At 41.3% G+C, this 27,605-nt stretch overlaps 2 protein-coding genes across 2 annotated transcripts; both read left to right on the forward strand.

Moving 5' to 3' along the window:
- The first annotated feature begins 9,290 nt into the window (after positions 1 to 9,290).
- On the forward strand, positions 9,291 to 11,055 carry LOC115387867 (potassium voltage-gated channel subfamily A member 10-like). Its single transcript, XM_030090736.1, has one exon. The coding sequence runs from the start codon at positions 9,363 to 9,365 to the stop codon at positions 11,052 to 11,054; it is 1,692 nt and encodes a 563-aa protein (XP_029946596.1). The 5' UTR covers positions 9,291 to 9,362; the 3' UTR covers position 11,055.
- A 9,850-nt stretch (positions 11,056 to 20,905) lies between these two features.
- LOC115387870 (uncharacterized) lies at positions 20,906 to 26,460 on the forward strand. Its single transcript, XM_030090742.1, has 6 exons — positions 20,906 to 21,196; positions 22,159 to 22,752; positions 22,896 to 23,006; positions 23,240 to 23,301; positions 24,593 to 24,853; positions 25,187 to 26,460. The coding sequence occupies exons 2-6, from the start codon at positions 22,167 to 22,169 to the stop codon at positions 25,223 to 25,225; spliced, it is 1,059 nt and encodes a 352-aa protein (XP_029946602.1). The 5' UTR covers positions 20,906 to 21,196; positions 22,159 to 22,166; the 3' UTR covers positions 25,226 to 26,460.
- The last annotated feature ends 1,145 nt before the right edge of the window (positions 26,461 to 27,605 follow it).

Below are 27,605 nucleotides of genomic sequence, written 5' to 3' on the forward strand. Positions count from 1 at the left end.
ATAAGATAGCAGCAGCTGATTTATTTCATCATTCAAGCTGGCCCGGTGTGTGAAAACCAGTGCTATCACGACTGCAATCTTAAAGATTTATAGCTGCCCCATTCTCCTGAAGCAGCAACCCATGCAGTCACATCTCCACAACAATGGCCAACAATGTTCCACCAGCGGATAAAAAGATCCCCGGGCTTCAGAGTTGAATACCTGTCTGTCTGTCCCCAGCAACACGGCCGCACCCGGGGGCCTGTCAGCGCCTCCGAGGGAGTCACGCTGAGCTATCTAATTCCTGCACATACCGTGGAGCCTGCACCGAGCAACCAGAAACCCTGCTAGGGTGCAACTCCAGGGTTTTCTGCAGAAACGCTTTGAAAAGCTGATTTCATATCGTGATCCATTATTCTGAATGGCTTCTGTTGACAAATTGACAACAAGGATTTCAGAGATTAAACTCATCTCTTTTATTTCAAAATGAGTACAGCACTGCCAGGGCCCGCATTGGGTGTGGCAGAGCCTAAACCATCGTCACCCATCGTCAGGATCCACTCCAGAACCCCATGACCCTGAGCTAGATGAAAAAGAAATGTGGATGATACAGATACAGTCATGCGACAGTTGTGCAGGTAAGTTTTTGCATTTAGTCTCCTTAACTGCATGCAAATTATCTTCTAAATGGAATTTTTGACCAGATACCTGAAATGAAGCCTGCATTCAAGATAAACTTGATCCATTTTGAAATTCTATTCTACAACATATTATCTTGTAAAATATGCCATCCTTATCTTTTGAAACCTACTGAAGGGGAGACTTCTTCTCAGGCTGAAGAGACACTGTCATTACATAAAGATAGCGGACTATAGCATCGTCATAGTTTTGCTCTCTCGCCAACTGTTTTAATGCAGTCTTTTGTATGCTTTTTTAAAATTCACAGGAAGAAAAAAGAACCTTTTGGTAAAACTGCTTAAGCAACTGACTGTGCTTCTTCAGTAAGTTCGTGTGCAAGAGTCCATCAACCACAAGCCGGTCACTTCACGCGGTGAAATAAATGAGCTACGATCCAATCTGGAGTTTGCAGATTGAAACATCGCAATACTCCAGCAAGCAAAGAACTCGCTGCAAACAACTGTCAAACAGCTGATAAAGATAATAACCTCGGTCATACAAGGAGACACAACACTGACAGAATCTGTACTGGATATTAAAGCAAGAAGCAGGCGTGACAGTGTCATCTTGTCTGGTATTCCCGAACACCGCACAGACTATCCCGAATCACATCGCATTCACAGTTTAGTTGTTTTTTGTTTTTTTCATAAATGGCAATGCCGCACATGAAAAAAAAAAAACAAGTTAACCAGGAAATAAGGTGAGCATACTAAAAATGAATGCATGATCCAAAGCAGCAATATGACTAATTTGCTTTGGTAGCATGGCTTAAAACTCTGTGTTGTCTTTGTTGACCCAGCTGCTTAAAAGAAGGCATGTATTTCTCATTTCAGTCGCTGTTTTCTTTCTTCAATTCATCAACCCCCACTGACTTTCAACAAAATGTGAGTGGACAAGCGAGAGGGCAGAGAGGTGAACCCACAGAAGAAAAATTGGCGCGTGACCAGTGAATCCTACGCACGGGTGTGAAATATGATCGAGAGCCGAGCAGGAGCACCTGGCAGGCAGACGGATGGTTCAGGACTTTACTAGCTGTGGGAAAAATGAGCTTCATGCTGCACAAACACCGGTTTGCTTCTGTCCTGGGCTCCATGCTGATGAGGACGCGCAGACGAGACAGAAAGATGAGAGAAAACAGAGCAGGTTTTCCCTGCGATCATAAATATACTTCTCGGTCATGTCCATTGTGCTTGGTCTTGTAATTTTTGCTGCTTTGCGTCAAAACTGTATAAGGAATCAATATATATCCTCAAGAGCATCTTTTTTTTTTTTCTTACCACAGAAGAGCTGAAAAAAAAATCACAATAAGGACAGACTGCACAGGGAGGATTTATTTCTCCGTGGCAGCCCACACTGACCAAATCCGCTGAAACCTTTCAAGACGGTCAAAACATCTGTGGCATATCAAACCGTGGCTGCCTTCTGTCTGTCAAAACCTCACGCTTTAAAGAGATTTATCGCTGTTCCTTAAGTCCCTGTCAGACTTTTAATCCAGCGGGACCCATGAGCGAGTTCCGACAAGCTTCTTTCTCTGCTGATTAATGAGTTAAATTTAATTCGAAGAGTAATACAGTACGTTAATGATCCAGAGTTGATTTAAGCAATTAAATCAGAGTTTAAGAGGATTATACACCTTCAGCTTCTTACTGGTTTTAGATAAAAAAAAAATAGGGAAATTTAAAGGCTGTTTTGATTGTTGGATCTGTTAATGTGATATCAGCAAAAATAATTATTATTTTCATCGTTATAAGTAATTACTGTCAAGAGTTTTAGGGTTACATTTCTAAAATCTGTAATTGTGTTTCATGTTTCACTTATAAACGATGATTTTGTGAGAGCATCACAGCATTTGGTATGAAAAAAAAATACCAGCTGAGCCTCACTCTCGTGAATATCACTCATCATTTGTAATCATTATGTTTTCTACACAACCACGGGCCATATGGGAACATGAGGAGGAGGCTCAGTGACGCTCAGGAGGCTTTGGACGAGCGTGAAGCTCGGGATCCTCCCCGTCCAACGGTGAGCAATGTTGATGTCAAAACAGTGGGTGGTGTGTGGCATTCATCCTCCCTGCATGGCTGCTGGCTGAGAAGTCACTCTTCCCACAGCGTGCGATTTGTGCACTTTGACGAAATCTGCACAGAGTTGTGAATTTAGAGGAGAAGAAACAAAAGCGCCCAAGGAAAGTTTGCGTGCTGAAGAAAGTGTAATTTAATCAGCGGAGGTTAAAGCGCCGTGGATTGCGGTGTTAAATGTTGTGGTTTCGCTGCGATTGTGGTGAGCGTTCACCTCTTGGTGGCACGACGGGTCCAAGGAGTCAGCCAAGATTAGCACTTGTCTTTTTGATTAGTGATGCTGCACAATCCAGACATTTCAATTAAATCTGTAGTATTTAGTCCACACTATTCATCTGCGAGGGTGATTCTCCGGGCTGATCTCCTGTGTTACATAATCTCCTTAGTGGAGTCGCAGTCCTCTGAATGAGCACATGCGTCTCTATCAGACCAAATCCTCAACCCAAACAATGAAGGGAAACGTGCATATAAAGCACGGAACACACTGTCTCAGGAGCCGCTGTCCCATTTCAATCTTGAAGCACTGAAAAATGGCGTTTCTTAATTTTTCTGAGGGATATTCGGTGTTTTCAGCGCAGAATAATGCATGCGGTAAGTTTTACATGAGAAAAGTTTTTATGTCGTCTCTCTGAAGAAAAAACAATTCCATGTGGTCAACTGAAGTCTCATTTTCAGCAGATATTTATCAGGCGTTTGAGGCCCAGAGACAGTGCCTTTGAGGGCCTGATGAGGGCTTCGAGGTCCTCAAAGGAGTATTGGACAATGTTGTTTTGGAGTTTGGGTTGTCTGGAAGTCTTCTCGCCACTGTGACTCCATGTGGATCATATGAGTAGGAAAACTGATGGACGGCTACAAGAAGAGACTGTTTTTCATGTGAAAGTTTGTTTTGTTTTAATATTTGTTCATTCCTTCCATGAAAAATGACTCAACTGATTTGCTTTAACTTTTATGAACAGACACTTTCAGAAAGGAACAAATTTGTCAAATATGCTAATCCCGTTGGATGCACTTCATTTTCCACACAGGTGATGATTGATGTGAAGTACATGTGAAGTGTGACGCTTCCCCTTCACCAACATGCAGAATAAACTCAAGACAAATTTTCTAAAGAGGCAACTCAGAGAAAGAACAAGATATTATACTTCTATAAAATTTGTCGCACGTTTTGATGTGGTCTTTGATGATTTGTGTAAAGAGACCATCAGCGAGACAGTAAGCTGCCCGTAGCATTATTTACACTGAGGTTAGTGTGTTAAATCATTTATAGCGTACTTCAAGTGAGGTAACACACCCCTAATAAGCCTGTAAAACTCTGGAGGTCGGGTTTTTATCGTGCTGCAGCGTTGGGGCTGTCACATGAGTCTGAGTGTTGCATTTCTCTTTTCATGGATGTAGTAATAAGGAGACAGGAAATGAGGACAGATGATACGCAGCGAACATCCACACCATACCGGGGGAACGCTTTTGAGTGTGATCTGCCAAATTTAGTTTCTCTTTGTGAAATGAGAAAATAGCTTCTCCTGTTTCCTTTAGTTAGATCTTTGTTTCCTAGTATCCTGACTTTTTTTCCCCCTAAACCTGATGTGTTCTGTAAGCTTTACAGTCATAGATATTATCTGTTATCTGATCATATGTGTCAACTTGCCCAACAAAAGGTGAGATCATAGATGCCGCAAGTTAACTATGTTGCATGAATACAACTGAACAAAAGAGAAATTCTAACTGAATTCAGTAACAATGAGGACTCTGGGGGTTTTGTTTCTCTGCTATAATCACAGACAGTATGGCTCTAAATCCACAATGCCTTTTGGCCCTCTGTGAGGCTTCCGATGAACGCGCCTCTTATCTAACACTATATTTTGAGCTGTGTGAAGGTTTATATACGCTGGCTATCACGCCCTTGCACGATTCTGACCCAACCTTGTATGGTATTTGCAATGAAGAGAGAACCTCTGCCGCAATATATAGGATTACTAGACTAGAATAACCAGCTGCATTTACAACTGCTATAAGATTACGAGGCTGGAATATCTAATCCGTGCTACCTGACATGCACTTTGAAATCCTGTCACCCTTAATGGATGAGCATATGGGCTTTTGAGATAGAATTACCAAGATCATGTGTACGAGGTGGGTAGTTCAGAGCTTTCATTATTTCCATTGTTATTTTCCACTGGGCAGCCATCAGGAGAGAACTGGGTTAAGATGAAGTTTCATCCGAGTTCATCTCTGTTGGAATGTCTGCAATATGTGTGGAGAAGCTTCTTTTAATGTGGTGATGTGACTGTGTTCCCTTCAGTTCGCTCTTTAAGTCAAACATGTAAATAAATAAATGATAGAATGTAACTGAGAACTTTTACCCAAGAACCTTTCAGATTCGCATTTCTACATGTGCGTTAACATTTAAAACAGTAAGGCTTTTGATAGCTAAAGAGGCAAAACCAGACAAATAAAAATAAACTGTCTTAGAATCTAAGGCATTGTTTAATTATATTCTAAAGGTTAGATCAATGCGACATCGCAGCATCCAGCAAGTTTAAAGCTTTTAATCATTTTCCTTTTTATTTTGTGACTGTGCCAAGTTTCTAAAATTAAGCACTGATAAATGTAAAATTTATGGAAAAGAAATTATTTCACATTAATACGTTTCAGAATTGGATACAATTCTCCCTACTGAATATCTGTAGTTTGTTATACAATCTTGTCTTTAAAAAAAAGTGAACACATTATTTTTGAGTATTTTCTGATAGTATGACAGAATTTCTTATTAAAGTGATTCAGTTGAATAGAAGCAACACATCCTGAGTAATTCTCCCAAAAATCCACACAGCAATTCAGAATAACATCTTGAAGGACAAAACATAAAAATCAGACACAGTAAGCTGCTATATAACCATTTCTATTTGAGATGTTACCAATTATTTGAATGTTTCAGACTGCAGAAAATCCTGAGAGAAACAGCAACTCAGACCTGTTTGAAAATATACAAGACATTTTTTTTAAATATCACCTAGAAATGCCCCTTCTGCATAACCCTTTATAACAAAAAAAAAAAAAATACAGTTTTAGTAGTAACTGGAATTTTATCCCACTTCTCCAACACTTGGAGAATTTGGAAAATTTGGTAAGTTAACAAAAGACTAATGTTTAAATGATATTTTATCCATATTCTGAGTACAGCATCTCAGATGTTCTGTTCATGCAACTCAGTGTTTTTGTGTAATTCTCGCTAACATTCTCATTTTAAACAGATGAGTAAAACAGAGACATTCACACTGAGCACTGTGTTAAAGCTTCAGTAAAACAGACTTCCATGTGGATTTGAAGGTCCTCTGGACCTTGAGCGGAGGACCCTTACCTCAGGATTTTCACAGTGGAAAAATGCTGCTGCTGCTCCAGCGACATGTATTAACGGTTTTATTTTTCAGATGTTTCTATTTCGGTCAAGTGTCAGTGACTCAAAGTCAAGCCGCATAGAGGTGTGCAGGAGGTGTTTATACCTATGCAGCGTCAGTATAGTTCACATACAAGCTGCTGATGGAGGAATTGCTTTGTCAACACACTCTGTTTACAGTTAAGGTGACAGTGTCATCGGGGAGAGGGCTGGATGCAGGGAGGGTGGAGGGGCGGATGATGGATGGAGGGCTGCGTGGAAGGACAGAGGGAGGGACGTTATCCCTCTGGTACCCTGTCAGGACTCCTGAGACGAGTGACACTGCAGTAGATGCGGTCCACCTCATCCCCGAGCTCATATCTCACTCGTTTACCTCCCCTTCCTCACTTTTACTGACACAAATCGTTTTGTAGGGGAAAGGATCGATTATTTGCCCTCTCGGTCTGACTCTTGCAGTCTATGATCGACCGCCTCGCTGTCCATCTTCCTGTCTGTTTTGCTTGGAGAAAATTCTCACGTGACGTGTTCGAGTGACAGGTCATGGCTCAACCGGCCGTATTTTCAATATCATGTCCAGGAGATTACAGGAAAATAAAACAGTCCTTAAACACCAAGGACACTGTGTCAGCTCAGGGGTGTCTCCCTCCACGCATGCACGTTCTTGCGTTACCGTCCCCCCTCTGCATCGACATCTCTTGCATGCATATCTGAGGTGAAAACATTTTTATTCATGGACGCACATGTGCATAATGCACACATGAGAACGCCTGATGAGATTCCTGAAGCAGGTGAAGTGTGATATATGAGAACGCACAGGCTGTAAAGTCTTAAAGCACTTTTCTGTGACCTTGAAGCCGTGCGCCCTTGCCTGCAGTGGGTCCTGCTCACTCCGCAATGTTACAGGGGACCGGCAGACAGCCTGCTCCGGGCTGCAGCAGTGAGATGAAAGAATGATTTCAGGCTTCAGGCATCTGGTTGTCTATCAGGTAACTCGATATTCAAACCATGATGCCAAATTGGCCGCCCTTCTGAAAAGTGCAAGATTAACTTTGATTAAAGTTTTTGCTCCTTGAGACAATTGAGAAGGATGTTAAGACAGGAGTGTCTCCATAACTGTAATTCAACCTTTCAATTAATCTCGTCTGCTGGAAGGTGCAAAGTGAATTTAGACGTGAACAATCTATGACACATTTGCTGGATTTTCGTGGCAAAAACTCTATTTTTATACATCAACCTCATCTGTCCTTCTTCCTCTGAGCACAGAGAAAACCCTAAATCTGGATCAAGGAGTTTATCAAAGAAATTGATTTAGGTGTGCTTTTAAATCCTTGTTGCTACAAACGGGAAGTGGTGTGTGTTGTCAGATAGGCATCAGGCTGCAGGACTAATAATAAAATAACAGTGACAGTTCAGTCGATATATTTTCATGGAATTCTCTTGTCAGAGGGGAATACCAGTCCACATCAGTGTGAATTACTAAAGATGTAAACATAAGAACCCTGAAGTCCCTGTGAGCTGCTGCAGGTACTGAGAGCGATGACAAGTGCTGTAGCAAGGGAAGAATACAGTTTAATCCCCAAGGTGAGGGGGGATTGGATGATCCCGCATGTGGATGCTTACTCTGCAGGAAAGGGGGGGAAAAAGAGTGGGTCCCACAGTCCCTCCGCCTCATCAAACAGTGATTGGCTCCTGCAGGGTAAATCTCCTATCACAGAGCCTACCTATAGCTTCCCCACCGGCGGAGGAGGGAGCAGGGAGAACAAAGCCAGGTGACCCCCACGTTCAAAACACAGCGAGCTGCCCGCACGTGTGTTTTTGGGTTTGGCGGCGTTTGTGCGGGCACGCACCTGTGCATGTTTGCGAGTAGGTGTGGGTAACAGTGGCATCTCAGGTTTCCTATATGGTGTAAAATTACTCAGTTGGAGCTTTAATAGCACTGGGGACACTCTTGATTGTGAGTCTGGATGAGGGAGAGTGAAGGGAGTCAGGAGAAGCAGAGCGGAGCCGCTGGGCAGGATAGAGAGGGCACAACAACTTCTGCAGAGTCCCGGACAGAGGTGAGTTGAGCAGGCATTTGCACACAGCTGGATTTAAACTTTTTACTTTTCATTTTAGAGTAAAATTGCATGCATCTTGGAGCATTTTGCTGCTGCAACCTGAAGTAATGTCAGTTTATCAGCTTTGTCCTTCAATGTCAGTTCAGTGTCACATGAAGTTAAAATCATAGTTACAACTTTTCTGCAGGAAAAAGTTGCAATTTGAATGAAATTAAGGCTTGTAAGATACAGAGATATTTTTCAAATTGCATTGTTTTTCCCTCCTCTGTGTCTCTGTCTGCCCTTCATCCTCGACTCAGAGATCTTTTCGTGCTGACACGGCACAATCAATACGTGTATTTTTGCATAAGCTCAATGTGATATCCTTATGTAAGAAGACTCAAAGCTGTATCCTGAACTGTTACGTTATCTGGGAGTGGAAAAGAAGCCAAGTGAGTCTCAGAGTCTCGCGGGGCCCCCAGTGTCAAGTGGACACAGAGGTTGCAGTCTAAAAGCTTGTGTCAGGATTTGGTTACCTGTCCGAACCTGACAAATGGATTGATAAACAGCTTCTTAGAGATAAAGTAAATGTGACGCTGATAGACTATCCTGCACCTGAGCAATGTTTGGGATCTACTAACCAAGCGTGTGGTTAGAAACGCAAACAATTAAACATTTAGACACAGAGAAGGTTAAAAGTGCTTCAGTTCTGATGAGCAGGATTTTATTTCCATCAGGAAATAAAACCGTTTTGCTGCACAAGATCAGCAATAATACTATACATACTTTGGATAAGCATTTTTAGAGACAAATTTGCAGAGTTTATGTTTTCAGTTAGGTTATGGGAGAAAATTGAAGGGGTTGAGGGGGGTGGGGGGGGGGGGTGACTGTACGAGCAGAGTATCAGATGGCGGTTTCCCTGCTGATGCAAACAGTAGCTGACAAGAAATTTCTTTACAAACAAACCTACGGTGCAGGATTGAGGGGAAAAAAAAAGCATGACATTGCTTTTATTCTCCTGTTTTTCTTTACAGATTACCTAAAGTGCTGAGACGAAAAGTAGCATGCAGCTGCCTGAATGGTAACCAGGAGGAGGGAGGCGCTGCCAGGATCTTCAGTGTGGCACTGGTTGTGGCGTCTCCTCTGTCTCCTGAACCAGACTGACAGTCTGAGCTGCGACTAAAGATCACTCAGGCGATGGAGGTGCCGCTTGTTAACTTTGAAAACATGGATGACGTCGGCATCAACCTGGGCGACCCCAGCGACTCCGGATATCCGACCTCGCCCCCCTCAGAGGCTCCAGATCAGAACTTGTTAACCCATCGACTGGCTTCTCCCCAGCAATCGCCGCGACGAGGACGGCGCAGCCATCAGTCTGCTCAGGACGGGCTGTCACCCTCCACTCCTCCAACTCTGACCACCAAGGCCAACTCCAGCAGCGGCAGCTTAATCTCTAATCTGAAGCTCCTGATCAACAGCGAGTCGCCCACTGACAGCGTCTTTAGTAGGATGCCCCGGGAATATTATGAAAATGAAGATCTGTTTGAAAAGATCTGCATAGAGGAAAAAGATGAGAAAGTCATCATCAACATATCAGGCCTGGTGTTCGAGACCCAGCTCAGCACCCTGAACAAGTTTCCAGAGACGCTGCTCGGTGACCCCATGAAGAGAATAAGCTACTTTGACCCAATGAGAAACGAGTACTTCTTTGACAGAAACCGCCCTTCCTTTGATGGGATTCTCTATTATTATCAGTCCGGGGGCCGAATCCGCAGACCGGCCAATGTTCCTTTAGACGTTTTTGCGAATGAAATCGTTTTCTATGAGTTGGGTCATGAAGCAATGGAGCAATTTCGTGAGGATGAAGGTTTCATCAAAGAGCCAGAGGTCCTTTTGCCTACCAATGAACTCCAGAGGCAGTTCTGGCTCCTGTTTGAATACCCCGAGAGCTCCAGTGCAGCCCGATCTGTCGCTCTGGTTTCTGTGTTCGTCATCGTCATTTCCATCTTCATCTTCTGCCTAGAGACTCTGCCAGAGTTCAGGGAGGACACTGACTTTCTTCCAGGTTTAACCCAAATCATCAACGGCACACAAGATGGGTCAGCCCCTCATCCGGCCGCCAAAGACCTGATGGCGTATGTCACAGACCCCTTTTTCATAGTTGAGACTATATGCATCATCTGGTTCTGCTTCGAAGTCGGCGTCCGATTTGTGGTTTGCCCCAGCAAAAGTGATTTCTTCAATAATATCATGAATATCATTGACATAGTCTCTATAATTCCCTATTTTGTAACCCTGGGAACAGAGCTAGCCACAACGCCCGATGATGACGTGAACTCCAGTCAGAACATGTCCTTAGCAATCCTACGAATCATCCGACTGGTCAGAGTCTTTCGAATTTTCAAGCTTTCCCGACACTCCAAAGGCCTTCAGATTCTGGGACAGACCTTGAAAGCCAGCATGAGGGAGCTCGGGCTGCTGATCTTTTTCCTTTTTATAGGAGTCATCCTCTTCTCAAGTGCCATCTACTTTGCAGAAGTGGATGAGCCACAGACACAGTTTGTCAGCATCCCCGACGGCTTCTGGTGGGCTGTGGTGACGATGACCACCGTAGGTTACGGAGACATGTGCCCCATCACCATGGGGGGCAAAATGGTCGGCACTCTCTGTGCCATTGCTGGTGTCCTGACCATTGCCTTGCCCGTCCCCGTCATCGTCTCCAACTTCAACTATTTTTACCACCGTGAGACTGAGCAGGAAGAGAAACAGGTGATGGACGCGGCGGCGGAAGCCGCTCAGAAAATGTCTGCTGCTAACAAGTACGGGAGCACGCTTTCTCTCAGCAAAAGCAACGGCAACTGGCAGAATGAGAAAAATGGCATGCACTGATTTAGACACTGAAGTATTCATTGATGTAAGGGATGTTAATACTATGGAGAGATCAAACATATCCTCAAGTGAGATGCGCTGGGTGATACCACTTTGTTCTCATTATTTTGTACTTCTAGTATGACAGCATTTGTGTGGATAATGACAGTATTAATAGGCACTGTGTGGTAAGACAGACTTTACACGAGTTGTCTTTCTGTATGTGGATGTGTCAAAGTGCAATTAACACAACTCAGCAGCAACAGTTTTCCTAAACTTTGAAGAGAACATGTGAAAAATACCCTTGTTATCTCGTGCAGTGCAATTTACAGAAAAGCGAGACAATTCATTTGTACTTCAGACAAACGGCTTACCTTCAAAATGCTACTTGTTAAAGGAATGAATGTGCAGGACAGATCATGTCAATCTGTATTAGCAGAGTAGGTAAAATGAATCAGAATCGTAAACTGTAGCATTTAAAGGAAACTATAATCTGTGCTCGTGTTACTTCACTGCTCCATGTTAGTCTACACTTCATCGTATTCAGCAAATTCTAGACTTGGCATGATTCTCAAGGTCAAGCGAACGTGTCCAGTGTAAGGCTAGAGGACAGCGGCGCGCACACATTGTCTTATCAGCAAATCTATAGCTGTGAATGCTCAGCCAGCCGCACTTCTCCGTGTGACACAGCGTAACAATATCTGCGTGATAAATAGTTGGCACATTAACACGTCCACTGTTAATCTTGTAGATAGGCTGCAAAGTATAAATCTTCATATTATAGAGAACGCAGCAGTTGCATGCAGCATCATCATCAACATTCAAAAATACACCTTATTTTTATCTTTAAATGTGTTTTTTTTATCGTTATGATATGGAACCATGCTCCAGATTATGCAGCTCTTCCTGCATATGTTAATATAATGTGAATTTACCCTTTAAAGACCATATCAAGGTATTGCACTGAAAGCTTCTTTCCACATATCTCTTGAGCACTTTTAGAGCTTTATACCATCCACTTTTGATAGGGAAAATACATTTTGTAGTGTGAGAAGGGGAGCGTGTCTGTGTGTTTGTACACACACACACACGCTCTCCTTTTTCACATGTTTCTTTGTTTTTGATTGCATGGCATACCGTGCCTGAATGAGGTCTAATTCTTATTATCTTTCAGTGAAAGTTTGACATATATATTGTGGCCGAATGTATAACATTATCTTAATCTTATAGTCAAAGAGATAGGAGAAGCCACGACATGAACTGGATTTCAGGTAAGACGAAGGTAACTGATGAAAATGCACAGTGCGTCAGAAAATTTATGAATGGGTCCTATTTATGCATGCCACGTTTCAATGTTGACGATGTTAATGTATGTGAGACTATTGTATGTATAAATTCAGCTTGTGTTGAAATGTCTCTGGATGTAGCTGTAGCTCAGTAAGTCAATGCCTTTCTAATAATCCTACGATATGCAATAATAATGATGAGAACACGTGGGCGTGGAAGAAGAAATGCGTACTTCCCACCCACTGGAAAGAGCAATATCTGCTGTTGAATTGAAATGTAATAAGGTGACATCATTTGGTCACTTTAGTACTCAGCACTTTACTATGTTACGAAGCACTTAATATTTGAGGACTGTTCCTGGATGTGTCAACACTGCGCAGTAAACAGTGTCACCATTCGCTTTGTTCTGTTCATTCTGCAGAGAGTGCCTTTCATTAAACGTGTATCCTAAATACGCTTCCCTCAGGTGATTTCATTTCGGGGATGAAATCTACTCGTGATCCGGCAAAAATTAGGGTTTTTATGTGGGGGTTTTTATTTGCTTCCTTTTGCTGTGTTTAATAATAATCGTGATGAATGGAGGTGTAAGTGTCAGTGTATGGCTCCAGGGCTGAATATTCATTATCACCTCGTGTTAGCTGTTATTAACGCCTCCTCGCTGCTGGTTCTCGGCACTGATATCATGTGGGCCTCTCTCCCCGCGTTGCTTTTTCCACACAAACAATTATCTCCAGTCACACCTGCCCTGAAAACGTGTCACGTCACGAGACATGAAGAGGTTGACAGGCTGTTTTGTGGTTTGTTTGTTTTTTTTAAATTGCTATTAATTGATATTTTCTTATATTTGCTGTTGTGTAGCTGATATACATATATAGAAGCTCATTAGCTGATAAAGAAATGGGGAGCACAAAGCTAAAAATAGTCACAAAGATCAGACTGGAATATGAAATCGTGCAGCAATAAAAAAAGACGTAAAGCAGACAAACTGAGTTTTTTTTTTTGTATTTTGTTACTGTCTGGGGTATTTATCAAAAGTATTAAATCAGCAGTTTTCTTCTGTTTGCAAAACGCCTCCGTAGACAAAGAAATTCTGGTGCTGTGTGCTTGACAATGCCTTTGACTGGGATCGCTTCAAAAGCAAAAGCACCGAATTAAATATGCAGACCAAATGAATCATTTATAAGATTATCTATCTTGGCCTGGGATAGGAGCTGGCTGTTTCACTTGACGCTTGCTGAATACATCCACATGAAGCCCTCTTTCTCAGTCGGGGTGTGACAACAATACCAATGCCGAAGCTGTGTACTGTTTGTGAATGCAATGCTCATGATTTGGCATTTCTTTTAGAGCTGATTTCTGCTCTTGGGAGACGAAGCTGTTGTTTTCTTTTTCTTTTTTTTTCCTGCTCAGAAATGCTGGCTGTCGGCTTCGCCGTCTGGCGGCCTCTCCGTGTTGCCACTAGTTAACGCTCAGGTCAGCGGGCTGCCCTTCTGCCCCGCTGATCACTGATCCGCCGTGATATCCCGAAGACAAGGCATTTTAGCATTTAAAAGACAGGTGGCTCCTGCAAGGTCAACGCCAATGTGAGGCAATCATTTATTATTCATAGGCTGTTCCATGAGGAGATCACATCAATCCGGCCTTTGATAAAGATTTTCACCCCAAGAAATCCATTCGAGGACCAGCAGATGGTCCAGTCACTGTGACACAGCAAACTCTATACTGCAAGCCTTAATGGATCTAAAAATATCATGGTTGCATGACTGTCTTCTTCCCTTTACTCTCCAAGTTGGTGACAAGCTGTGTCCCGTTGCTTGGAGCGAAACAATGGACGGGTCTCACGCGAAAGCTCAGACAGTGAGTCTCATATCAGTAGATTGGGTTACTGTTTTGTCAGCAGACACGTTAAGCCAATTTCAGAGCTGCACCGACAGCAGCCAGTGTACTGTAGTTCGCGCCCTCCACAGGGCAAAGTCATCTGGAGCTCGGCAGCATGCATTTCTATCAAATCCCTCAACAGTCTCCAGTTTCTTCCAGTGTCAGTAACTCCTGCAGGAGCAGGACGGGCCGCACAATGGCACCGCGATGGGTGACCTTGTTGTTTGTTTTTTTTAAGTCAAATTTTGAACACGGCGCTGCTTTTGGAGTACAGTAGGCGTGATACTGATTGGCAAGGAAAGCCCTCTGGGATTAATATTGATTAAAGTTGAGCTGAGCTCACCCACATTTTTACTTGAGTCATTGATTCTGTGCGTTGACTTTGCTGACCAACAAGGTTCAGACATGCCTTTTGCATTACCTTTATAGACTACAGGGCTGATATGATTAAATGAAAACGCCAGACAAACAATACAATACAAAACAGCAAGCATTATAACAAATAAAATGAGTATTTTTCGCATGGTGTGAGTCACACTTTGCAGAGCACTTCATCTGCTCTCTGATCCCCAGAGAGAAAGGGGGGACAGACAGGTGGACACTCCCTGCTTCTGGGGTGAGGATCAGGCAGTCTGGCACAGTGCGATAACAAGCAAGCTCCTCCACAGAAGGAGCTTGCTTGTGAACTTGTTGTGTTTACCCTTTTTTTCTATTTTTGTTTGCTTCCTCCTGCTGGAAATCCCCTTGTGCTACTAAAGAATCCCACACATGCCCCCATTCACTGCGGTATATAGGAGGATAAGCACATGAATGAAATAAGTTTATAATTAAACTGAAAATTTGTGCCTTTATGGAATCGTTCCCGTGTGTTTCTCTGGTTATTTTTAGCATATGTGTGTTTTTTTTCTGTCTTTCGCTGTGATCTCATGTCATCTTCTATGCATTTCAGCAAACATTCGGTGTTAAAAAAAGGTTGAATTTTAGTCACATTTCATTTGCATTTGGTTCCAGAGGGGAAATATTTGCTTAAGAATAAGTCTTGTGGTATATTTATGCTCTCTGGTGCCCAAAAATACCCTGGGAAACACTAAAACTAATACAGAATCTGCTGAAGCGGTAACTCTGCCTCCTTTCTTTGCAGCCAACAAAACCCCCAAAACAAACATCAATCAGCCAGAAAGATACACAGACACTCGCTTCATTATGGATGAGGCCTCTGTCATTTGTCTTGATGCAGTCTCACACACACTGTTGGCACTGCATTAAATACTCATTAGAACAGCAGATGTAAATCAATTCACACCTAAAAATAAACCATTAATGCTTTTTTTTTTCTTTTTTTTTTAATAAACAAAAAACTGAGGACCCCAGAGGGAAAGAGATCTCAGTGAAGGTACAGTTATTTCAAAGGACTATGATTTTGCAATTTTCTGAGTGTAGTTGCAGTGGAGAGGGGAACACATTGAATATAACTAAATAGAAAGTGCTGGAAGATTGATATGGGATCTGATGACAATAACAAATAATATGTCAGTTATATTTTTAAATGCAGCCATTTCTTTATATCCTTTCTTGCCAAATATGCGTTTATGTGCTAACACATGCAGTCTACAGGAGTCTCTATGAAGTAAGCTGTTTGCAAATGGCAGAGTGACCTGTAGAGAGAGCAGGGAGCATTAGAGAAGATACGCATGGATAAGAGCAGGAATCAAACAACGGATGTGAACTAGAAGGACAGTGAGGATGCAGGGAGTGGAGGCAGCAAAGAGCTTAGAGGTTAAGAACATGTGATCAATCTCTTGAAGCAGTGAGAGTACAAGCATGGTGGACTGGATGGAGATGAATTTCGGGAGTGATCTGTGAAGGAAGGGTCCAGGCGAGGAGGAAGAGGAAGAAGCGCAGGAGGGCAGAGAGACAGGAGGCTGAACTGGAAGTGGGAGAGCTGAGGATGTTGAGGTTTTAAAGGGAGAATGATGCGGAGGACGGAGGATCGGATTGGTCGAAGATAATCTGCTGTGAAAACCTCCAATAGGAAATACCAAAAGAGAATCAACTTCAAGTGCTGCTGCTGTCTCCAACCTCCAGCCATCCAAGGCAGTTGGTGATATGGCGAGGAAATACAAATACATCATTGTACATTAACGGATTCTCTCTTGACATTTTCCTCTCTTATACAACAAGATGATACAACAAGATCCTGACTGAGAGTTCATTGCTGAGGGACTTTGTTCCCCAAATGTCTTCAATTATTCAAACACATTTTTATCCACTTGAATTATTCAGAGTTTCACAGGAAAGTTGGAGTTGACGAGCTCTCGATTCATCAAACGCGACATTACAATCAATAATAACAACACGTACAGTCTATTGTTTGCCCGGGTGATTTATGATTGTGAATGTGGACATTAATGGAGTCATTGTAATCTCCAGTATCAGTTAGAATTTGTTTGTTAGCTCCGCTCAGCCCTGCTGGGATGCACCTCTGGCCATTTGTCATTTTGAGGCTGGGGAGAGAGCGGGTAATGATTCAGGGAGATAAAGATTTACGACAGGTAAATGCACGCCGACGCCTCCGCTGCAGTGCGTCAGCCCTGGAGGTCAATGACCAGACCTTGTGGGACGAAATGTGAGTCTCGCATTTGTCCAGGTTAACACCCATGAAAAATGAAGAAGGTGACCTGAAGTATCACCCGGGATCAGACAGTAGACAGTCTGTAAATGACCGCAGGGTGTTTCCCCATCTGGAACAGCCAGAAAAACCACATGACTTCATCTGCTCAGACGGCGCAACTATGCACAAAATGATCATAAAACTGTAGGGTGATAAAATAGTAAATGTCGGTGATGGCATAAAAACTGTAATCACACCGCTACGGGAAAACCTGATGATCATTCAACAAAAAGAAAGTAAGAGAAGGATTAATTGATTTACATCTTAAAATTGAAAAACTTTGTAATTTATTTCTGTGTTAATATTAATTTCTAAAAAATTTAAATAATTACTAGAAATGATTAAGTATTGATGAGTTTTTGGAAAATATTTCAAGAAAGCAAGAGCAACACGAGCCTATATGAAAGGTTTGGATTAAAGTAACTAGGTTGTATTGATAATACATTAAAACAACCACAATTACTACACACTACAAAAACACATTACAACAGCAATGGAATGGTTTATGGCCCATTGTTTCCTGTCACAGCTGGTGAAACTCCAACATAATAAAGTTGTCTCAAATGCCCTTTAACTCCATTGTTTTACCAGAAGATTTTTGCTAATGAAAATATGATTTTTCTCTTTAAAAATGCAGGACTGAAGATGAATGTGAAGAGGAACCTTATGGGTCGTACCTCCATCATACCACGGCACACACGGACAACTGGTGGCCCGCAGGCCTCATGCGACCACTGTTCCCATTCTTTGTGGCTCGTGAAATAGAAATGATGATTCAAGAAAGAAGGTCATTTTATAGCAAGCTGTGAAGAGAAGGGGTAAATCTTTATCCATTTTAAAGTGGGAGATGTGTGATGCTTGAATTGTGATTAAAAAAAAACCCAACAATTTAGAGACATTTAATTCCCCCTAAATTGCATGAATTCCCAAACACTGAGACTGGCCATCGAAATGTGTCCATCTGGTAAACAGGAAGACACGTGTAGCAGTCATCATGTTCTTAGTAGCTCATCCTTGAAATAATGTATAGAGCAGTCTTTTGTTTTCCCTTCCAATGTTTTCTGCGGGGAATAAATGTGACATGAATTTAGTGGCATGTTATCAAAGTGTTTCACACTACAAACAGCGACACCTTGCGGCTTATTATTGCTACTACAGGTAGTGTAAAGGGGAGTTGTAATTAACCTTTAGTGAGATTCTTTGATCATGTTCTTGCCATGAAAAGGTAAATTTAAGTCAAGAGAAATGCTGAAAATTTGGAGGCATCAGGTAAACAAGTAGTGCATTGTGTTACAGTAGTACTTATTACCTGGTTGATGTATTGGATGGTATGACTTGAAATCAAATAGATTTTAAGAGTAGTGTAATAGATTTAGTGTAATAGATTTTACACTATTTCCTGAATGAATGTATAATCAATTAGCTTGTAATGAATTAAACAATACTAATATCCACATTGGGTAATGTAAGAGGCATCCAACAAGTCATTTTAATAGCCTATGATTGGCATGTGCCTCTTGCAGCACCATGGTCACATGCGAGCCCGTCCCTGTGACCCAGATACCAAAAACGAATATCATTAGCTTCACAAGTGATTTTAGCACACTGGAGTGAACTACAATTTTAAATTGTTCCAAATTACTGTATTAATGTGCTTATTTCAAACTTACAGACGTGCAATTTAGAGCTTCTCTGTAATTCAAATTATTACAGAGAAGCTCTGTAGTAATTTGATGAAATTCATGCGATCCCACAATGATCAGAGTTGCCCATCCCTAGTATATACAGTCTCTCCTTGTCTTTTATTATTCATAAGTTCTGAAAAAAATTGTGCAAAACAGTTGTAAATATCACCCCAAAGTGTAAAATGCTTTCATTTTTGTTTTATCGGAAATAGTTCACTTAAAAGTGGATTTGTAGGCTCGGAGGACATCATATGAATGAATGATGAAACACCTTTCAGTAAAAATGCTTTCAGTTTTAATATATTCCCAGAAACACCACTGAAGGCAGGTGAGTCATATGGTCATTGATAGAAACACAGCTGGTCGACAGGTCAAGTGGAGAAGATATGACAGATTAAACGACCAATTCATGAATGAATGAAACTGTACTTTGATCACTAACGCTGATAATCTCGGACAGCCCAACGTGGAGCTTTGGCATTTACAGGAATATCAGAAGGGGAAAAGTAAGGATTGCAAAAGCAGGGGAAAAATGTTTGCTGCAAGTGGAAAATCTTTGACTGCTGTGCATAAACATGAGTAATCAATCTGAGTTGTCGAACCAGTTGCCAGCAAAGGCAACAATGGAAGTGAAATCTAATGACAGAAATCAGCAAACAAAAGAGGAATTAGCTCATGCTATTAATATTATAGAGCCTGAAAACATAAACAACCAACAGAATTTTTTATCCCCATCATGATGAATTAGAGTCTGGAGATTTTTGCTGCTTTTCAAATAATTAAACAGCGATGTAATCAAATGTCTTTCTATGGGTTTTCAGCTGCAGGCTGGACAACAAACAAACTCATCTAAAAGTGTCCTCAGAAACAGTTACATGATTTAATATTTTTCTTTTTCTGATGCTGACACCAATCGATGCCTCTTTTAATTGATGCATTAAGCAACAATTCAGTCATTATATTATATTATATTATATTATATTATATTATATTATATTATATTATATTATATTATATTATATTATATTATAGTAGTCAAAACTGTACTGTGGCATCCTTAAATATAGTGTGGCAAAGTAAACTGCATTACTTTTCATTACAGTACAGAGTTAGACAAAAGGGGAGGTGGATTTAAAATGGTATATCTTCTGAACAAATTATCTGTCACAACAAATTCATCACATTTAATAATCTGTTTCTGAATGTAAAAGGTTTTGGGGATTTTTTTTTTCCACCCCTTGAGGCCTTAACAATGACTAAAATTGGAAAGGAAACAAAACTACATTTGCAGCCAGACATTCTTTGATTTGTGTGCATCCTGCCAAAATGTTCAGTTTACATCCATTCTAATAATCTGTTTAACCCTTTACTGTGGGAGTTTTGGCTGTAGAGATTTTTTTCTCTTCTGTCTCACAGCTTACATACATTTACATCTGTTTTGAATGTAAACAGCAAAGAGATGGCAATGTTGCATCTAACTTTGGGTAACCAAAAGTCCACTTTTCACATCCTTCCAGGAGAATTATTTCAGAGAACTAAGAAGCTTGTGTTTGAATTGACTCCACTCAGACATCGGAACAGTGGAATCTGCTCACAAAGTGACAAAGACCTGGCTTTCAAATAACATTAAGACAGACTTCTCCATTGTAATGAACATGGGAGATTTGAGGTGAAGTGCATCTTTTACAGAGCTGGAACTTAATTGTTGAGCGTCTCATGAAAGTGTAGGAGACTTCAGAGCTAACAGAAACACATAAAGTTGTTTTTTCCACTCTGTTTAAGTCCAATCATTGTTTGCATTGCTTTTTAAAGTTGAGATTGTTTAACAATAGTTTTTAAAAAGCAAAAGTTATTGACATTACATCATATAAGGTTTTTTTTTTCTGCATTGGACTTGAACATTTCTGAGAAATCTATCTGAATTTGTGGAATAAACTGGATTTCATTAAGGAACTGTAGTGCCGATGGCTTTCATTCGTTTACATGTTGAGCGTTATTTATGTTCTATTAATTTTGCATTTTTACAAATGCACTTTAATTTCCTTGTTTTCGATATACAATAGAAATAAAGGCTTTCTGATTTTGAAAAACATGGCATTCTAGCATTTCACATTTTCATAAGTCGCGTCCACACAGACGACGCAAACTGTTTTTCTTTCTTTTTCGTGACAGGAAGTGATGTGTGGGGGTTTTCAGACTTTTTACATGTGGTCGTTTCCAGCAGCAGCACTGACAGTGAAACCATAAACAACAGTCCGAGGCTGAAGTTGGCTTCCGTTTCTTCATTTAAGGGGAAAGTTAAGGGGGAAATATAGAAAACGGACAGAGAACGAATGGCCTCTTCAAATGTGAAAACATTCCCCCTTAAATTTCCCCTTACATTTGAAACGGAAGCTAACTTCAGCCTCGTAGCAACAGTTCAGTTTGACGTCTGGTGACTCACACAAAGCAGGAAGTGCTGCAGATTTCTTCTCTCCTCCCACATGGCGGCAGCAGGTGAAGGAGCTGGATAGCGACGTGTCCATACATGGAAGGAGGAGGAGGAGAAACAGGAGGAGGTGTGGGCAGGTATATGCACTTTAGACGCGCTCCTATAACTACATGAAGACAGACCTTTACCGGGAGCTAAAGAGCCTCAAAAGGTGAGTAATCTCTTGACGGCCCTCTCTGGTTTTGGTTTGTTTGTTTGTTTTTGTTGTACTTCCTCTTCTTTGGACTTCAGCAGAGTTTAGCGTCCACAGCTGTGGGATCATTTATCATCTCTCTGATAAACAGTGTCATGTAAGACAGGAGTGTCTATGGTGCACAGAAATATTTCTGAAAGACTTTAAACTCATCCTAAAAGTTGCCCCGATTGTGATTACTTTATTATTTGTTTTTATTAACAGTAAATCAGCCTGTGTGTAACAGGATGGTAACAGTTTGTTTTAGTCGTTGTGTTGCTGCAACATGCATAAAGATGGGAAGGCACACAATGTACCAACAGATTGCAAAGAAAATACTCAGTTTTTAACCTCTTCTGTCTTGTTTGCTGGAATTGATGAACAGTCTTTGACAGTTATTTTGAAAATTATAGTTTTAAGGGTATCGTTGCACATGTATTCTTTTGAGCCAAAAAAAGTGAACAATTATATTCTTGATCAATGGGTTTTTACTACCAAGAATGTGGCTGTGTGAACAATTTCCCAGAAAAATGACTCCCACCGGTTTTCTGTAGGTTCCTTTTAAAGCTACTTTACCTAAATTGAATGGTGCTTTTGCCTCACATTTAGACGGTACTCTGTTTAAATCTGGGTAGTTCCTTCTGTGTGGAGGCTTCATGTCGCCCTCTGCCTCGTGTAGGTTTTCTCCAGGTCGTCTTCCACAGTCCAAAAACATGCATATAGGGCCAATTTTTTATAGTGATTGTAAACTGACTGGAGGTGTGAATGAGTGTGAGTGGTGGGCCGATCTGTCCAGGGTGTTTCCTACCTTCACCATACACACAGCTGGACTCTTCTCCAGCTGTCCATCACCCTGAGTTGGCTAAACGATGAATGAAGCGGTACAAGGTTTCAGAAACAGAAAGGGAATAACTCGGTGTGTGTCTTCTTTTAACCTTCAGAGCCGGACATGGAAACACACGCAGAAAGGCACAAGCCGGCGAACAGCCAGCTGATTTTTGTGCCTCACAAGGACACGGCGCGTCTCCTGGAGGTGTACGTCAGGCGCAGCCTCAGCCTGAACGACGGCGCGGTCTCTCACAAGAAATCTCAGAAAAAAGAGAAATGGGTGACCGTCCGAAAAAGGCGCCACTCCAGCGACCCCTCCCTCCACTTGGCTGTCCCCTCAGATGAGGAGGAAATCGAAGAGCGTAGTTTGTTCGAACCATCAGACAATCAGCCTGAGCCGTGTGTTGTTGAAGGAGCAGACAATTCTGGCAAGAAGAACAAGAAACCTTCGTTTTGGAAGAATCTGTTTGAGTTCTTCTCTCGGAAGAGTAGCGAGGACAAAGACGAAGAGCAGGAAAGTCCCGCTGAGACGTCCGAGGCCTCCGACGCTGCCATCACCTGCCTGCCGACCGCCCCGATCACCCCACGGAATAAGAGTTCAAGGAAAAAGTCCATAATTAGGAGATTCTCCAAAAAGAGACTATCTCTTGTCAGACAAAATACGACTGGTAAAGAGCTCAACGCTGCTGATATCACTGGTGTTGAAGGTGAGTTTAAAGATGAATTAACTTCAGAGGCTGAGTGTAGCCAGATTCAGTTGAACTCGTGGTCACGCCAGTGTCTTCAGAGTTGTTTCTCATGCCGTTTTTACAGAAGTTGACTTAAAAATAACCAATCTGTTGCTTTGCAGCCGTCGTGAGTGTGGAACCGACTTACTCCTACTATGAGAACGTGACGACAGAGCTAGAAAAAATTGTGCGAGAGGTGAAAGAAAAAGAGGAAGATAAGCCTCTATCTAAAGGTGAGAAAAAATGCTTCTCTTTTTCAACGGTGAAATGTCTCTCCTGAAGCAAAAACCACACATTTAAAGCACAAACTCAATCAATTGGAGCAGCAGCTAAACAATTCTAAGTATTGCTGACACTTTCTGCATTTCTAAATATGACTAAGATGCTGCTATATGTGTCCAGTGTTCTGTGCAGTCTTCACTTTTTTGTACTTATTTTATTGATTGTCTTTGTTTGCTGCCTACAGAGGAACTAATCAACAGGATCATTGCTTTGACAAAGGAGCAAGGAGACGCCATTGATGCCAAGGTTGGAGTTTGTTGCTCTTTAATGTAGGACTTACTTTGAAGTAATACATGTAATTAACCGGGGAATCGCCCCAGGATAAGTGCTTCACTTGCTCTTGATACAGTTTGATCTGATAGTGATATTCATTCATGATTATGAAATCAAATTGCGCTTCAGCTCAACACTCACCAACAAATCATAAAAGCACTATGAAGAATATGAGTACAAACTGCATCATTTAATTACAAGATTTAAAAACGTGCTAAACTATTGAGGTAATTAAACTTGGTCATTGAAGCTTCTTGGACGAGGAGCAAAACGTCTGCCAACACAAGTCCAATTCCTCTGGCTGAATTTGTTTTGAGAAGGTCTTTCTGTAAAGGTTGTTTTCCCCTCGGCCTGCCTGATGTCACTGTTTTCAACGTTGTCACATCAACAGAAAGTGAAACTGCAGGCAGCAGAAGACGTGGCCATGAAACTGGCCATAAACAAACAGTCCTCTCATGCGATTTGCATGATGTTGTGTTGAAGCCAGTATCGGTTTTTACAATGAGTATTACATTGTATTTTAGGAAACCGTTTATATTTAATGGAAGCTAATGGTTCAGAATCACCAAGCAGTCACTGAACTTTAGGAGGACGCCGAACCTCTTAAATGTGAATATTCAAAGTGTTGATTTTTCCAGTGCGACCATAAATTTGCTGTTTTTTGGCACTGTTGGTTGGACAAGTTGCTGTAAATGTCCCAGTGTGACTTAAGAGAACACTGATTGGCTTTTTTAAAAATATGTCTTAATGTTTTATGGACTAAACAGCCAATACAATGAAAGACTAAATGATGCATTAATCAATAACGGCATCGATCATTAGCTGCAGCTTTAATAAAGCTGCCTTGGACTTTACAGCTTTCTGCGTCTCCGACTGACAATTACTTAACCACATTAATTAAATCTCCAACACTGCCAACAGCGCAGTGCTGCGAGTCCCTGAGCAAGGCGCTCAGTCATCAACTCAGAGGGGGAATTTTGTTGTTCCTATTTAAAACATGCGGATCTCAAATTGATTCATTTCTTGTTTTATCATCACTTTTTAATGTCTCGCCCTTACAGTACTTCACCGTTATTATTCTATATATTAAAGGCGCTATATAAATAAAGATTAAATTTATAATATGATGCAATATGACAACACTGGAAAGAAGCAGCCAAAACGACAACCATGACGACATTGATTTGATTTGATGGACTTGTTAGAAGTATTTCAGAGAACACGATCCATCGCTTAACGGCTCTCGTCTCCTCGTCTCTTCCAGCTGAAAGACAACCCCACCCTGAACACTTTCTTCCAGGGGATGACCTACTCGTCCTTTCAGAAGCTGGCCGACGCCTACCTGGAGGAAGAAGCGACGCCCACCATCGGCCCCCCCACCGTGCCCCCGACAGCCCCCGAGCTGGTCAAGCTGGCGTTCACGCTGGAGTTCACGGCTCAGATCGCCGGTCTGTCCAAGCAGAACGTGGGCCACATCAAAGGGCTGGGCAAGCGCTATTTGCAGGACCGATTCGAGTACACACAGGTGAGAATCTGATGGTACAACACACACATTAACATAATAGACTCAGTCAAACACTTAAAACTGCGTTATTAGTCTTGTTTTGTGTAATGTGGGAGTTGTGTTATAGTAAAGTGTAATTTTATACAAGTTTAAACCAATTCAAGTTAGTTTATTATGTAGAGTCAGTTGCCTATTTCCACTTCAGAACACTTCATATTCATGTAAAATATAGATAAGAAAATATCACAATCCCCACATTGTCAAAACTTGGGTAAGCTCCACTTATTGTAAAGTAGATTCACAAAAGAAGTAAAAGGTTGTGTATTGAAGCTGTTGTTGCCTTGTGTGTTCCAGGCCTGTACAGATCATCCATGGTCCGACAGCGATGACTGAGACACATAAACCCAAAACTGCAAGTGAAATCTTCACTTTTCTCACGCGTTTAAAAGGTCGTGTCACAACCACAAGTTCCTCATTTTAGATTTCGAAGCGTGTCAAAACATAAATTAAACTGTTCCTGTTTGCTTTTTCTATTCTGTTGTCACTGAAACGGTGCTCCAACAGGACGTATCTGCTTATAAAAAGTGACAATTTGAGTTTTACTTTGAGGATTAGCCCAAGACGACCATTTTGCTTTCAGTTTTCTCGGATGAAATCTGGAGAAAAGTGTTGATATTTTTAATTGAGCCTGTGGTTTTAGGTCATACAGTGAGAAAGGTTTGTTTTTTTTGTTTTTTTGTTTTGTCAGCATAATGCGACCAAAGAAATCATGAGGTGATCTTGTGGACAGTGTCACAGATTTGACGACTGACACGTCATTACGCCTGCAGCTGCTTACAACCAGTCCAAGTGCAGCAGAGAATTATGTAACGATCGAATTGCGGCACCTAAACTATTTGCAGATTCCTGTTGTGTCAACATGCTGGAACATGGAGACATTCTCCCTCAGATTTTACCTGCCCCTGTAATAGATTTTTTTTAGATTTTTACCCATCAGTACAAACAAACTTGAATCAGCCACGAAATGAAGTTGCTGTTAAGTTACTGAGGTTAAACTTCATAACACTTATGTACAAAAAAATGTTTAAAAAAAACAAAACAAAAAAAAACCCCTCAATACTGCTGTGGTACGAGATCCAACAGCTTGAATCTTGGTTTGTTAATTTCCTGAAGGCAGCGTATGTAGATGACGTACATGGTACTGTTGGTATTCTTGCACACTGAAGTCTGTTGTAGCAGCCGTCACCTGCGATTCAATGGGAAGCTACAGCATAGCCAAATTTACTGTCGTACCAAAGTTTACATGAAAGCAGGCAATAAACTAATAAAGTCAGAATACAGCTGAGCCGTCAAGAGCTCACTGAGCAGCTTTACTTGTTTTCCACTGAAAAGTCAAATATTCAAGGCACAAAGTAGTTTCTACCAACAACACTAAATATATGCTTGCCAAGTCAGTGTGTTTACATTGATTTGAAATGGAAAAACTTCTCTATATTTTTATACAGAAGCTGAAATGTGCAATATTTTTTAGACATTTCTTTTGTTTAGCAGATCTAAAATGTGACTGTAAATGTTTGTTGTTATGAATGCTGGCATTCTCATGACATTCAAATAAAAGACTCTTTCAATTACACTGCTGCCGGGTTTTAATTTTATGTTGAATGAACTCGTCACTCTTAAACACGCAGTGACAGAAAGCAATGCGAATCAAAACCAGGAAGGTAATCACTGTGAACACTCCATGTGATTCATTCATTCTTAAGAAATCCAGAAGAGAACTGTCAGACGGGCAGAGGCAGATCTGGAGCTGCTCACACTTGTTCTAAAAGGAAGAGAGATTTTTTTCCCCATAGATGTTATTTGAAAAAAGAAAATCTCCTGTTGGTTGGGCAGCTAACTAGCATACTGATGAAAAAAAAATGAGATTAGATGTCATAATGCGCCTGAAAGAAAACTCAAAGTCCTTCATTTCCTCTGCTATCAGACCACACCCATTTTAAATGACTTTATTAAACGATTCTATCTACAGGACACGTCTTATTTTTTATTACAACTTTTTTGTTAGTTGTTTGATCCTGCCTTCTTTTTATGCTGAATGTTATATCATATCTGGTTTATCTATCTCCCTCTGTCCCCTGTACCAAGTGTAAATTGTTTCCATGACAGATTGATTGATTCATTTATTGGCTGTGAATGAATTGCTCCTTGCATGATGAAAAAAGTTTTCTGAACTGAACTGCAGGTAATAACCTGTAATAGGTCAAGTGGTTAAAACCTCAAGCTACTGGTAAGCCATTCATCCACAGGAGATTAAATAGGAAATTGACAGCAACTTTCATTTATTTAGGAAAGTTTATTCTATCTTTAGGTAAGATTCGGATCAGGATTTGTTTTTTTCAAATGCAATGTTGCTCGTGACATTCTGTTGGTTTACAACATCCTAACCTTGTGCCTGACGCCCTGATAGTGACGCCATTTTGTGAAACCGAGTGCCTTAAAACCAGCTCAAACTGCTGTGCCGCACAGGCGCATTAACACTCTCAGCCTAGAATTTAAATTCAGCTTGGTTTTCTGTTGCAAAGTTGTGTGAGGCACCAAGAAAAGTCAAGGCATTCACAAGTTCTTTACCAGGCCACAGCTCTAATCTTCCCTGAGCAGCGCTGAAACAACAGCCTGCAGCGTGGGCCTGAGCACATTCCTGAGAGTGAAATCAACACGTCATGGCAGCAACTGCTGCGAACAGTGTGCGGTTTGTTCCTCACAATACTCTGTA

This window comes from Salarias fasciatus, chromosome 5 (assembly GCF_902148845.1).
Source record: "Salarias fasciatus chromosome 5, fSalaFa1.1, whole genome shotgun sequence".
NCBI lineage: Eukaryota > Metazoa > Chordata > Actinopteri > Blenniiformes > Blenniidae > Salarias > Salarias fasciatus.

What these genes read in the sequence shown, in the direction of transcription:
- LOC115387870 (XM_030090742.1), top strand. Translation starts at nt 22,167, where the DNA reads ATGGAAACACACGCAGAAAGGCACAAGCCGGCGAACAGCCAGCTGATT. An exon ending in GAGACGCCATTGATGCCAAG is followed by an intron (nt 23,302 to 24,592) that starts GTTGGAGTTTGT and finishes CGTCTCTTCCAG; the next exon opens with CTGAAAGACAACCCCACCCT. An exon ending in ACCGATTCGAGTACACACAG is followed by an intron (nt 24,854 to 25,186) that starts GTGAGAATCTGA and finishes TGTGTGTTCCAG; the next exon opens with GCCTGTACAGATCATCCATG.
- LOC115387867 (XM_030090736.1), top strand. Translation starts at nt 9,363, where the DNA reads ATGGAGGTGCCGCTTGTTAACTTTGAAAACATGGATGACGTCGGCATC.